Genomic DNA, 14,607 nt, shown 5'->3' with positions numbered 1-14,607 from the left:
CCTGGAGACTGGGACCCCACATTGAGTCCTGAGCCTGCTCTACAGTTAAGTCACCACCTTCTAGGTCCCGTTAACCTGAGACTTTCAAGCAGTGGTAAGCAGTCCTGCTACAATTACAATGCATAAAATTAGCCTGAGCTAGCCAATGGGGATATTCCTAAAAAAGAATGTACAATTGTGTTGACACTGGTCTTGCCTTTGTTAATCTCAAGTGCTTACAGAGATATAAGAAGTTGGTGGCATGGATTTATTTTATAATTGTTTTATTAACAAGTTTTCCAAAGGCCATTCTGTCCAGGGAAGCAGGTAGCCTAACTACAGATCTTTAATTCTCCCTCAGCTCCTCCAAATCCAGTCCCCTAGTTTCACCCCCAGCTCTCTAACAAAACCATCCACTGTAGATTCCTTTTCCTTTCTGTCCCCCATCTACAATAGATAACCCAGACCTCCTCTTCTAACCTTTCTTCCTATTTCTCATTCCATTGTTCCAGCCCTAAGCAAGAGCAGGCACTCCCTGGGAACCCACAGGACACCCTGGCCAGGAAACCAGGTAGCCTAACTGCAGATTTTCACCTCTCAGTCCTGTCTTCTAAATCCAGCATCCCTTTCTCATCCCTAACTCTTGTAGCTAACCACCTCCTGTGGCCTCTCCATCCTCTCTGTCCCTATCTCTAGTAAACCACACAGATCTTCTCCAACCTTCTTACTCATCCTGTTATCCCAGCCACCAATTCCAGCAGGCATTACCTGGGAACCCTCCTACCAAGCCTGCTAGAGAAGCAAGTAGGCCAGCAAAGTAAGTAAGTGAGCTCCAGATCTTCATTGTCTATCCTCTTCTCCAAATCTAATCCCCCAGTCTCATCCTCAGGTCTGTAGCAAACTACCTGTTATGGCCTTTCCTCACTCTCTGCGCCTATTCCCAGGGGACTAAGCAGAACTTGGTGAAACACCTTGCTTTCTTCCCTTCTGTAGAACCTTAACCACCCTCTCACAGCCCATTCTCATTCCTAAATGTCAGCTTCCAATACCTACAAACACATTTTTAACTGGAACTCCTAGTGGCTGCACCTAGCAAAATTCCAGAAGTCCCTACCAGGAGGCACATAATCACAACATCCCAAGTACCACAGAGGGCAACAGAAACCAAGGAACAAAACACTCATGCAACTAGGGCAAGACCAGATACCAACACCTAGAATTACAGTCATCGCCAACTCAGATGCCTAGACACCATCATAAAAACAAAGTAACAGCCAGGACAACATGTCTCTACTAGAGCCCAGAAAATGACCACAGTAGACCCTGAGAATTTTTTTTTAATTTTTTTGTTTTGTTTTGTTTTACGGGACAGGGTTTCTCTGTATTGTTTTGGAGGCTGTCAGTCCAGCCCGGCCTCGAACTCACAGAGATCCACCTGCCTCTGCCTCCCGAGTGCTGGGATTAAAGGCATGCGCCACCACCACCCAGCTAGACTCTGAGAATTTTAACAGAATTGAAAAACAAGACAAAGACCATAAAACAGCCTTTATGAATATGATAGAGATTCTTAGAGAGGAATAAATTCTTTCAAGAAATCCATGAAAACACAATGAAACAAAACCATTCAAGACCTAATTATGGAAATAGAATCAATCAAGAAAACCCAAACTGAGGGAAATGTGGAAATGAAAAATTCAAGGACTCAAACAGGAACTACACAGGCAAACCTTACTAACAGAAGACAAAAGATGGAAGACAGAATCTAAGACATTGAAACCATCATAAAAGAAATGGATACCTTAGTCAAAGAGAATGTTTAATCTGAAAAAACATCCTGCTACAAAACACCCAGGAAACCTGTGACACTATAAAAATCTATGAATAGTAGGAATAGAGGAAGGTCTAAGGCACAGAAAATGTTTTTGACAAAATTAGGAGAAAACTTCCCCAATTTAAAGGAGGTGTCTATCGGGGTACAAGAAGCATGCTACAGAACACCAAACAGACTGGACTAGAAAAAAATTTCTCCTTGGTACATAATAATCAAAACACTAAATGTACAGAACAAAGAGTATTAAAAACTTAAAGGGAAAAAGACCAAGTAACATGTAATAGCAGAGCTATTAGAATTACACCTGACTCTAAAATTCAGAAGATCACAGATATTTTACAAACTCTAATAGGGGATCATAGATGCCAGTTCAGACTTATATACCCAACAAAACTTTCAGTCATAGTAAGTGGAGAAAATAAGACATTCCATGATAAAATCAAATTTAAGCAATATCTGTCTACAAACCCAGTCCTACAAAGCCCTAGGAAGAAAAATCCAATCTAAAAGGGTTAACTACACTCAGGAAAGCACAAGGAATAAATAATCCCAGATGGGAAACATACACACCTCACACAATAACAAAATAATGGGAATCAGCAAACATTGCTCATTGATATCCCTCAATATCAATAAAAAGACTGATAATGGAGGTGAAAACAGAATCTATTCTGCTGCATTCAAGAAACATCTTAATATCAAGGCCAGATATCTCTGTAAATGGAGTCCTTAATTGGTCTAGGTAATAAAAGGAAAAGACTTAAAAACTAATCAGATGAGATAGGGAAGGCCATTTCATAGTCATCAGAGGAAATATTTACCAAGAAGACATTGCAATTCTTAACATCAATATACTAAACACAACAGCACCCAAGTGCATAAAAGAAACACTACTTAAATCATATATTGACCCACACACACTGTTAGTGGAGACTTCAGTACCTCACTCTTGCCAATAGACAGGTCACCCAAGCAAAAACTAAACAGATAAATGGTGGGGCTAGCCTGTTATAAGACAAATGAACCTAACACATTTATAGAGCATTTCACCCAAAACCAAGAATATACCTTCTCAACACTCATAGAACTTTCTTCAAATTGACCACATACTCGAAAATAAAGCAAACCTCAACAGAGACAAGATAATTGAAATAACACCTTTCATCCTATCAAAAACAACAGAAAGCTTACAAATTCATGGAAACTGAACTCACTACTGAATGAAAAATTAAGAAAGGCTTTCTAGAATGGAATGAAAATGAATACACAAAACACCCAAACTTCTGGGACACAATGAGGTCAGTGCAAGTTCATAGCACTAAGTGCCTACACAAAAAATCAGAGATATCTCATAGTATGTACACCCAAAAGCTCTAGAACAAAAAGCAAAACACCCAAGAGCAGTAAATGGCATGAAATAATCAAACTGAAGGATGAAACAATAAAATAGAAACAAAGAACAATACCAAGAATCACTGAAACTTTGTTACATGAGAAAAATCAAGATAGACAAACTAATTAAAATGTCCAGAAAGAATATCCAAATTAGCAGATCAGAAATGAAAAGAGGGACATAAGAAGAGCAGATACCCAGGAAATCCAGAGACTCATTGTGGGTTGAATAAATGAAAAGAGGGACATAAGAGCAGATACCCAGGAAATCCAGAGACTCATTGTGGATTGAATAGGTCCATAGACTCATGTGTTTCAGTGCTTGGCTTATAGGGAGTGGCACTATCAGGAGGTGTGACCTTATTGGAGCAAGTACATCACTGTGGAGGCAGGCTTTGAGGTCTTACTATGCTCAGCGTGGAACTCGGTGTTCTTTTGCTGTAGAACTGTCATCTCCTCCAGCACCATGTCTGAATGCAGCCAAGTCCCGCCATGATAAAACTCTTAAGTCATACCCAGTTAAATGTTTTCCTTTATAAGAGTTGCCATGGTCACAGTATTTCTTCCCAGTAATAGAAACCCTAATTAAGACAGTCATAGAATATACTTTAAAAACCTGTACTCTACCAAATTGGAACATCTAAAATAAATGTATAATTTTCTCAATAGGTACTACTTACCAAAGAACAGATAAACAATTTAAATAGACCTATAGGCCCTAATGAAATAGTAGCAGCCATTAAAAGTTTCCTGAACAACAATAACAAGAAAACCCAGGGCCACATGATTTTAGCACAGAATTCTACCAGACTCTCAAAGAAGAGTTAATGTCAGTACTCCTCAAATTCTCCCACAGAATAGGAACAGAAGGAACATTGCCCAATTCACTTTATGAGGCCACAGTCACCCTGATATCCAAGCCACATAAAGATCTAACAAAGAGAATTAAAGACCAATTTTTCTTATGAACATAGATTCAAAAATTCTCAATAAAGTACTTGTAAACTGAATCTAAGAACACATACAAAAATCCACTGTGATCAAAAAGGTTTCATCTAGAGCTTCAGGGAAGGTTCAACATAAATCAATAAATGTAGTCCATCATATAAACAAGCCAAAACTACATGCTCATCTCATTAGATGCGGTATAGGACTTTGACAAAAATCCAACACCCTTCATGGTAAGAACTGGAGATATTAGGGATACAAAGAACATAACATACTTCAACATAATAAAGGCAATTTATTATTCAACTTCAATGGAGAGAAACTCAGTAATTCCACTAAAATCAGAAATGAGACAAGGTTGTCTACTCTCTCCATATCTATTCAATATAGTACTTGAAGTCTAAGCTAGAGCAGTTAGATAACTGAAAGAGATCAAGAGGACACAAATTGGAAAAGAAGTCAAAGTATCTTTATTTGCAGATGATATGATAATATACATAAATGACCCTAAAAATTCCACCAGGGAAACTCCAATAGCTGAAAAAGACTTTATGCAAAGTAGCTGGATACAAAATTAACTCAAACCAGTAGTCCTACACACAAATTAAGAAATCAAGGAACATCACCTCATACAATAGCCTAAAAAATATAAAATATCTTGGTGTAACTCTAACCAAGCAAGTGAAAGACTTGTATGATAAAAAGTTTAAGATAGAGAAGAAGTTGAAGATACTAGAAGATGAAAAGATCTACCATGCTCATGGATCAATAGGATTAATATATTATAAATGGTCATCCAACCAAAGAAAGCTATAGATTCAATACAATCCCCATGAAAAATTCCAACACAAGTCTTCACAGATCTTGAAATGTCAACTTTCAGCCTCATATGGAAACATATACACACAAAACAACAACAACAAAACACCCCAGAACAGCTAAAACAATCCTGAATAATTAAAGAATTGCTGGTGGCATCACCATCCCCAACCTCAAATTGTACTGCAGAGGTAGAGTAATAACAATAGCATGGTATTGACACCAAACAGACACACTTATCAACAGAACAGAACTGAAGACCCAAACATAAATCCACACACCCATGGGCACCTAATTTTGATAAAGAAGCCAGAAATACACACTGGAAAAAAGACAGCATCTTCCACAAATGATGCGTTTCAAATTGGATGGTTGTATGCAGAGGAATCCAAAGGGATCCATACTTAATACCCCACACAAGAGTCAACTCCAAGTGGATCAAAGACCTCAACATAAAACCAGTTACACTGAGCCTGATAGAAAAGCAAGTGGGGAATAGCGTTGAACTCAGGAAAAGACTTTATGAATGGAACACTGTTAGCACAGGCACTAAGATCAACAATAAATGAGGCCTCTTTTATTTCATTTAACCTAATGTTCTTCGGGTTTATCTATGTTGTTGTAAACAATAATATTGCCTTATTTTTTCAAGTCAGAATGACAATACCCATTATGTTAAATAAAATATAGAGAAATACTCAAAATTTTTTCTCACTTTCAAAAATTTCTCTCTTCACATCAAAGTTTCATTAATGTACATTTGCATGTTACTGTATCAAGAGTCACAATGCCTAACTTAAAATTTGGGATTCACTACTATGGTGATCCACCATGAGAACATGAGAACATGACTTAGCCTCGATCTCATACTGTAATCTGTAGGTAGGAACGGGAACTTGTTAAGGCTGGGAATATAGCTTGTTGCTGGAGTACTTTCCTAGCACGTATGAAGCCCTGGGAGCAACTCTCAGGCACACACACACACACACACACACACACACACACACACACACACACACCATAATGTATGTGAAGTGGTTAGAACCATGTCTGAACTCAGTAGAAGTTACAGAATTATCTGCTTTGATATTATTATTTGGGAATGTTAAGGTAAAAGACATTCTTGTAACACATTATACAGAGTGCTATATGATAATCTCTGAAAAAGAATACTAACATTTTCACTATGACTATATTTAACATTGATGCATAATAAATCTGAGAAAACTTTGAATTCATCAACATAAAATGACTAGAGGAGTACCTTAATACTAAGTTTGGATGTAATTGACACCCATAATTTCACAGGGTGTGGCACTATTAGGAGGTATGGCTTTGCTGGAGTGGGGTAAGGTCTTGTTGGAGGGAGTGTATCACTGTTGGTGTGGGCTTTGAGGTCTCCTATGCTCAGGATACTGTCCAGTGTCTCAGTCGACTTCCTGTTGCCTGCAAGACACAGGACTCTCAGTTCCTTCTCCAGCACATTTGCTTGCATGCTGCCACGTTCCTGCCATGATGATAATGGACTGAAGCTCTGAAACTGTAAGTGAGCCCCCTCAATTAAATGTTTTCCTTATAGGAGTTACCATGCTCATGGTGCCTCTTCACAGCAATGAAAACCCTGAGACACTAAGTGACAACTTCTATTGAACTCTATACCTTAAAATAGGCAGAGTAGTTGGGTTAGTTACCATTAATTACCAGGCCTTAAAAGCAGTTGGTGAGAGTGAAGCTCCCATTCTGGCTGAGGCAGGAGACTGAAGGATCATCAGAGGGACCTAGATTAGTGGTATGGAAGGTGTTGTAAAGCAGTATCCATGAATTAAAGCATTTCTGGGGCATGGAGAGGATCATGAGACTTCGGAAATAGACAAAATATCAATTTCTTGGGAAAGTTAACACTTAGAAGATTCTCCAAGCCCACTTTCCCATTTTTTAATAAGGGGTAAACAGTTGCTGGTGGAGGAAACGCCTTCCAGCCACGCTCAAGAGAGTATAATCCTTGACTGTGCAGAGCTCCAGGGCTGCTGCTCTTAGGAGATCTCCCCTGTGCTGAGGGGGGGCTACTGGTCGTACATCTGCTTTTTTCCATCATCCTAGTCCTATCCCCCATATTTCTATTAGAAACCACAGTAAAAAAATCATTAACTTACCAAAATAAATAAACAAATAAATTACTGGGACCTCATGAAACTGAAAAGCATCTGCATGGCCAAGGACACCGTCAATTGGACTAAGTGGCTTCTCTGTCTCTGATGGCCTAGTTCTTAGGCCACATCTATTTCAGTAAGGCACAGGGTTTATTTTCACAGATTCCAGGGACACCCTTTCTGCATGAAGGAAAAATGAAAATCTGAGGTGGCAGGGCTTGTTTTTTTATGTAAATAATCAGAAAAAACAGTTATCAGTTTTTGTATCTACATTTGCTGTTGAAAACAGCATCTCTGACACCTCAACTGGAATACTCTGTATCCTTCATCCCTTGAAAAAAGGATTTGTTTTTGCTTGTGTGTGTCATCATCTGTGTCCACCCCCACCCCATCAGATTTGGGGATCAGAGTGCATTGTTTAATATCTTACCATTCCCATCATACCTGCCAATAGAATTATTCTAATGCCCCCCTCAGCATACAAATTAAGCAAAGACCATGTTGGTTTTTTATATTTGTTACACATTTTATTTATTGTGTGTATGAGAGCATGTGTATACCATGGTACATGGTTGAACTTCATTTTCTGAAGTCTGTTCTTTCCTCCTATATGGGTCTTAGGCTCTAAACTCAGATAGGGCTTGGTAGCAAGCGACTTTGCACCCTGAGCCATATCTCTGCACTACCTAACACTTCACATCTGTGTGTTTATTAGTCTAATTGTTCTGCGAGAGATAAAGTAGATACTAGTGGTCAGAGCACTCATAATGACACAGTCTCAGCTTGGTCTGACATTAAACTCAAGGTTAATCCTCCTGCCTTAGCCTCCCAAGTGCTAGGATTACAAATGTGAGCCAACATTCCCAGCTTTATAATGTGCTTTGAATAGCAGGAACATTTTCATTGTCTAAATAAAGTGTGGTGATATTTTGTTTATGATCTAACAAATAAAGCTTGCTTGAAGATCAGAGTGCAAAGCTAGCCATACTAATCAGCCATAGAGGCCAGGCAGTGGTGGCACACACCTTTTAATCCCGGCACTAGGGACATAGGCAGAAGGATCTCTGTTAGTTCAGGGCCACCCTGAGATACATGAAATTGGTCCAGTCTAAAAGAGAAACAAGCCAGGCGGTGGTGGCGTACGCCTTTAATCCCAGCACTCAGGAGGCAGAGGCAGGTGGATTGCTGTGAGTTTGAGGCTGGGCTGGACCGACAGCCTCCAAAACAATACAGAGAAACCCTGTCTCGTAAAAACCAAATAAATAAATAAATAAAAAATAAAAGAGAAACAAAAAGATGATCCCAGCACTTAGGATCCCATTCCTTTAATCCTAGCACCGGGGAGGTGGAGACAGGAGTGATATGGCCGGGCAGACAGAGGAATGTAAGGTGGGAGGTAACAGGAGCTCAGTGCAGTCTGAGGAGCAGTGCAGTCTGCAGATGCAGTCTGAGGAGCAGTGCAGTCTGAGGAGCAGTGCAGTCTGCAGATGCAGTCTGAGGATAGGATAACCTCTTCAGTCTGAGCATTGGTAGAGGTGAGAACTCTCTACTGGCTGGCTACTTTGCTTCTCTGATCTTCAACTTTAACCCCAACATCTGTCTCTGGGCTTTTATTAATACCAAGCAGAATTCATGCCACAATAAAGGTCTCCCCCTCTTCTCCATTTTCTAGTAACTGTTGCCATATACTGTATAGTAATTGGTTATTTCCTTATTTTCCTCCTCCCCCAAAACTTCTTTGTGACCATAGGAACCAGAATCATATGATATTAGCTTTCTGGCTTTTAAACAACTGCACATAGCCAGACAGTTCATGAGGATATGAAGTGACTTGGTTAGCAGCCCTTTGGCAAATGGACAGAGAGCGGGGGTCTCACTGTCAGTGCTGGGGCTCGGCAAGAAGAAGAGAGGCCAGAAGACAGCTTACTTCACTTTCAGGACTGGGTGTGTCTGTTGCCTTTGATGATGTGAGTCATCTCACAGTCAACCGTGGGAGCCAAATGGGGTCCTAGACCAACGTTTGACAAAGCAGGAATAACTGAGAACATTTTTTTCTAATATTGTAGCTCACATTTTTTTTTTTTTTTGGTTTTTATGAGACAGGGTTTCTCTGTATTGTTTTGGAGGCTATCGGTCCAGACCAGCCTCGAACTCACAGAGATCCGCCTGTTTCTGCCTCCCGAGTGCTGGGATTAAAGGCGTGTGCCACCACCGCCCGGCGTAGCTCACATTTTTATCACGCATAATCCAAGCTTGAAGCTTGATACACATCCTGACACCACAACTGAAATACTCTGGACTCTTCCTTGAAAGAAGGAATTTATTTCTGGTTGGTTTTGTTCCCCCTGAGGCAATCAGAATTTCTATGGTTTCTGCCCTTCATGGATAATCATGAGACAAACCCAAATTCAGGAATCTCCATTGCCAGGGCATTTAATAGAGAAACATTATTTGTATTACTTAAAACAACAACAACAGCAAAATAAGACAAAATAAAAAACCCTAAAAGTTCATCATGTTCACTTTTTCCTTTGGCTTTTCTTTTCTTTAGCCTAATAATATGGAGGCATTCAGCTCCTGCAATGCCCATGCAGACTTCTTCATTTTTAACAGTCCATCCACCGTTGATCCAATGTATCCCAGCAGATGGCAAGCTTTGGGACACACAAATACTGCCCAAGGATGGGTCACTCCCATCTCAGGTGTCAGGACAAGTCAAAGCAAACATAGTGCAGTTTTATCCTCTTGAAGACCCTGTCCCAGGGGATGGCCAGATGTCCTCAAAGCAACGTCTTTCAGCCAAGACCTTTGCTCTTAGCTCCAACTGCGACCACGTGGCAGACTTCCACTTCAGCCCCCAACCTCTGTAGCTCGTCCAGCCAGAGCATCTGCTTACACGAAAGGCGATCACTGGGGCCTTTAACTTCCACCAGCTGGAAGAGAGGGTTCCAGACTTAATAAGATCTTACTGAAACAGAGAGGGACCCAAGTGAGCCTCAGTCACTTAAACTGCTACCTATCAAGATGGGTCAGTCTACATCACTGTGTATATTTACAACAAACAGACATGCAGCTGGGAGATCCCTTGAGAAAGTATTCTGTGGGAAAGAGACAGTTCTGGAGAATCAGGTCACTGAGTCAGTAGCGACAGAATTTAAAGTGTGCACCAGGTTGCTGTTCCCTATTTTAACCTTCAATCTGTTAGGTGTGCATTTGAACCCAGACTTAATGTTGTGATGTAGAAAAGTAGGGTCTGGTCTCTGCCAGCCATCTCAAAGTCTTCATTCCCACTGGTCTCATCCCCACCCCAGGACCTCACATGACATTTGCTGAGGACATGTCTCTCTGTTCATCACACGAATGGTTTCTTGTGTCTCAAGGTTCTGCATAAGCTCATTTCACAGAGACCTACCTGTCTCTGAGTAGGGTTTCCCCAGCTACTTCTTCATGAAGTTTATTGTAAGACCAAACTGTTTCCCCTTTCCATGTTTTTTAAAAGACTGCAGGAGGAGGTGTTATCAGAGGTCAGCGTGCAGGAGTCAGTCTGGGGGTTTAACTCAGGTTGTCAGGCTAAGTGGCAAGCACCTTTAGCCACGTTGCTGGCCCCTCAAGTTTTTTTATGTATCAGGTGCAGGAAGTCAGGAGCTGGGTCAGTATTGTTCACTACAAGTTAGGAGACAGCAATCAAAACAATCCGGTGCAGGGGTGTGTGTGTGTGTGTGTGTGTGTGTGTGTGTGTGTGTGTGTGTGTTTGCCCCAGGGGTGGGGTGTTAAAACAGGGTCTCTGTGTGGGACTAACTGCTCTGGAACTCAATATGTATATCAGGCTAGCCTTAACTCCAGACAGAGTAGTCCACCTCCTCCTGAGTGCTGAGATGCAAGCATGGCAACCTGATTTTGATCCCCAGAGCTCATAATGAAAGCATGGCATAGTGGTACACACTCACTACCCTAGTGCTTGGAGTGGGTAGAGACATGTATCTCTAGGCTGTGCGAGGCAGCAGGGCAACTGAAGGGCAGTGAGTCTCCAGGAAGATTCAGGATATAGAATAACCCATCTTATTTGGGTACTACAGAGACCCGGCTGCCCGCTCCTGAAGGACTCCAGGAAGCAAGACTTCTCCTAAGCCAGGCTTGCCAGCCAGAGGCAGCTTACCTCTCACTTGGAAACCCACACACAGGAGTAAGAAGTAGACCCTGGAAAGGTGGAAGCCATTCTTTCAAGGTCATGGTGCTAGATTCTGCTCTGATGCCAGAAGAGAGCCTGTGTGGGCAACTTGCTGGTGTTCATGGAGATTGTGTGCCTAAACCTACAAGGTTGGCATTAGTGGGAATGGGCAAACATTTCAGGTGTAAAGGAGCCAAGAAGCCAGGTAACCTTTTAGAGTCATGGGAATTAGAAACCCAGGCTGAAGAATTAAATTCAGTCCTTTACTCAACAAAACAATCAAAATATTCTCATCAGAGGCAACACAAACAGATCTCAATAGTCAGCTACTCCCCAGAAAAAGTTATTATAATCCACTTCCTACGGTATATAGAAAAATATCTAAACAGATCACAAAGTAAACATAAAATGTAAACACAGAGCAGAGCTTCTAGGAGGACCCTAAGAGAGACACACATGGTCCCAGAAGAAGGGGAAAGGGACAAGATCTCCTGAGCTAATTGGGAGCATTGGGGGTGGGAAGCAGGAGCTAGGAGGAAGAGAAGGGGAGAAGAGCAGGGGAGAGGAGGATATGAGAGAGCAGGAAGATTGAGTCAGGGGAAGAATAGAGGAGAGCAAGATAAGAGATACCATAATAGAGGGAGCCATTATAGCTTCATAGAGAAATCTGGTACTAGGGAAATGTTCAGAGATCTACAAGGATGACCCCAAACTAAGAATCTAAGCAATAGTGGAGAAGCTACCTTAAATGCCCTTCTCGGATGAGATTGATGACTACCTTAAATGCTATCCTAGAGCCTTCATCCAGTGACTGATGGAAGCAGAAGCAGACACCCACAGCTAAGCACTGAACTGAACTCCTGGAATCCAGTTGCAGTGGGGGAGGAGTGATGAGCAAAGGTGTCAAGACTAGGCTGGAAAAACCCACAGAAACAGTTGACCTGAACAAGGGGTTGCTCATGGACCCCAGACTGATAGCTGGGAAACTAGCATAGGACTGTTCCAGACCCGCTGAATGTGGATATTAGTTTGGAGGTCTGGTTAATCTATAGGGCCTCTGGTAGTAGATCAGTATTTATCCCTAGTACATGAGTGAACTTTGGAAGTCCACTTCACATAGAGAGATGTTCTCTCAGCCTGGAGTCTAGGCCCTGCTCCAAATAATATGACAGACTTTGAAGATCCCCCGAGGAAGGCCTCACCCTACCTGAGGAGTAGAAAGGGGATGGGATAGGGGGTCGGGTCGGTGGGTGGCAGGGGAGGAGGGGAGGGAGAGGGAACTGGGATTGACATGTAAAACAAGCTTGTTTCTAATTTAAATTAAAACAAAAAGAAACAAACAAACAAACAAACAAAAAAAACCACAGAGCTTCTAGAACAAAAGCAAGAGAACCTCTCTATGTAAGCAATTCTGATACCTGACACCAAAGGTATAGTCTATTAAAGAACACCCGAATTTGATCCCGATTTCTGATCATCAAAAGATACTAAGAAAATAAAAAGACAAATCACAGACTAGGATGAAATATGAGTCCGAAAAAGGGGGAGAGGAGGGACAAGTACAGGAGAGACAGTATGAGTGTGTGTGCAGTGAGGGGCAAAACCAACCAGCGAATAGCAGCAAGGCAGGAAAAAGCCTGGCCAGGGAATGTGGCTTGTTGTTGATGCCTGAGGTCCAGGGTCCCCACTGTGTGAAGCCCTGCCTCAGTGTACTGCAGCTGGTGACTCGTTCTAAAAGCAGGATGTAGGTACCGGTGGACTATCACCTTCATGATGGGATGGCCTGGGACTGCCTGCCCTGCTTGCACCCCAGCTCCTCAGAGAGGCCTCTGAGAAGCCCTGCCTTCAGCCTAGTGGCTACCAAGGAATGGGATTCAACCCTTCCAATAGCCATGAAGAAAATGCCTAGCAAATGGACTCTGGTACAGTCGCTGATAAATTTACCAGTGGCATTCTCTACTGACCTTGCAGCGGTGGCTCTGAGAACTCCACACCACCAAGTCAGGGAGGCCCCCTCGGCAGTGCCGAAAGTCAGTAGCCAGACGCCTGCACACACCGCTGAGGACAGGACCCCCGAGGCAAGAGACAAGATCCTAAACACAAAACAAAGGAGAGTTACCCACCTTCAGGAAGAGACCCCAAGATGGGCGTGAGTGGCCATCAGAGTACATCAGTACAATTCAACACAGACGACAGGCTCCAGGAACACCAGAAGCGGCTTTGCCGCTCGAACCAGGCTCTGGAGTGGCTGGCAAAACTCCACAGGTAAGCGATGACAAAGAGCTCTCTGTGGTCAGTTACCAACCTCTGCCTGGTGTGGACATCTTGATGAAGGGGCAGTGTGATTCAGCACTCCCGAGTCATCACTCCCGGGGTCAGCAGCCGTAGGGCACAGAAGCTGTTGTCCCCTGCCCTTCTTCAGCCACAAGACAGGCAAAAGGAAAGGAAACCATGGGGAAGGCATCATGCTGGAGGCTTCTGAATGTCCCCATGTGTCTATCACTTATAGTGGCATCCAGGCTTGGAGGGCACAGTATCACTACACCACACACATGCATGCACACACACATGCACTCAAACAGATCTGTGTACATTTTCATATATTTGCCAGAATGCAGCCAGTACTTTGAAGGAATGATTGACCAGACCACAGGTCAAGTATTACCTGAGCTTGCTGAAGGGAAGTAAAGCGGTCCCAGCTGACCAGGGAAGCCACTCTGCCTTGCTGGGCCTGCCAAGCCTCTGTCACCCAGGCCCGCAGGCTCACAGCAGGGGCGCTGTGGATCAGCTGCAGTCTGGCTTCCAGGGCCTGCTCCCTACTCGAGAAGAAGCTGTCTGTGTACAAATCCAATGGGGATGCCTGTGCAGAAGAGAAAGGAAAATTGTCTAACATGCCTGGGGAGGGTACTCAATGAAACAGGGATGCCCAAGTCCTGCAGGATTCAGAAGCTAGAAAATTGACTGGCACAGGTTTTTTCTTTTCCTCAGAAGAGATGAATAAAAATTAATTTTCTAAGTTCTTATCCTGGGTTTTTAGTGGTATGAGTGGATTGAGTGTGAGAGGCCTTGGCTGGGTACTGCTACAACAGGTGCTCACCTGAGGGTACCCGGAACTAAAAGTTCAAAATGTAATGCTGAAGGGGAAACTAGGTTTGGGGTTATAATCTACTAGTTCCCCCTTTTTTTCCCATGCAATTAGCAGCACTGTGAGTAGATCCCAGAGACTACCAAGAAGCCAGGTTGCTGCTGGCTTCAGGGCCTGATGCAGAGGTGGCTGTGAAGCACAGACAAGAGCAGGAGAGCCCCAGTAGGATGGATGG

General features: G+C 42.7%; 1 protein-coding gene across 1 annotated transcript in view; it reads right to left on the bottom strand.

Annotated features, from left to right (window-relative positions):
- Positions 1-9,425: 9,425 nt before the first annotated feature.
- Fan1 (FANCD2 and FANCI associated nuclease 1) overlaps positions 9,426-14,607 on the bottom strand; it is a 37,479-nt gene continuing 32,297 nt past the window's right edge. The window contains exons 12-14 of the mRNA XM_005084406.4: positions 13,953-14,147; positions 13,252-13,380; positions 9,426-10,052 (exon numbers count right to left, since the gene is read on the bottom strand). Coding sequence (XP_005084463.1) covers positions 9,915-10,052; positions 13,252-13,380; positions 13,953-14,147 — 462 coding nt within the window. The 3' untranslated portion in view covers positions 9,426-9,914. The remainder of the gene's footprint in view (positions 10,053-13,251; positions 13,381-13,952; positions 14,148-14,607) is intronic.

This window comes from Mesocricetus auratus, unplaced genomic scaffold (assembly GCF_017639785.1).
Source record: "Mesocricetus auratus isolate SY011 unplaced genomic scaffold, BCM_Maur_2.0 Super-Scaffold_4256, whole genome shotgun sequence".
Classification (NCBI taxonomy): Eukaryota; Metazoa; Chordata; class Mammalia; order Rodentia; family Cricetidae; genus Mesocricetus; species Mesocricetus auratus.
The sequence above is the reverse complement of the archived record's forward strand: the minus strand, read 5'-3'. Positions and strand labels throughout refer to the sequence as shown.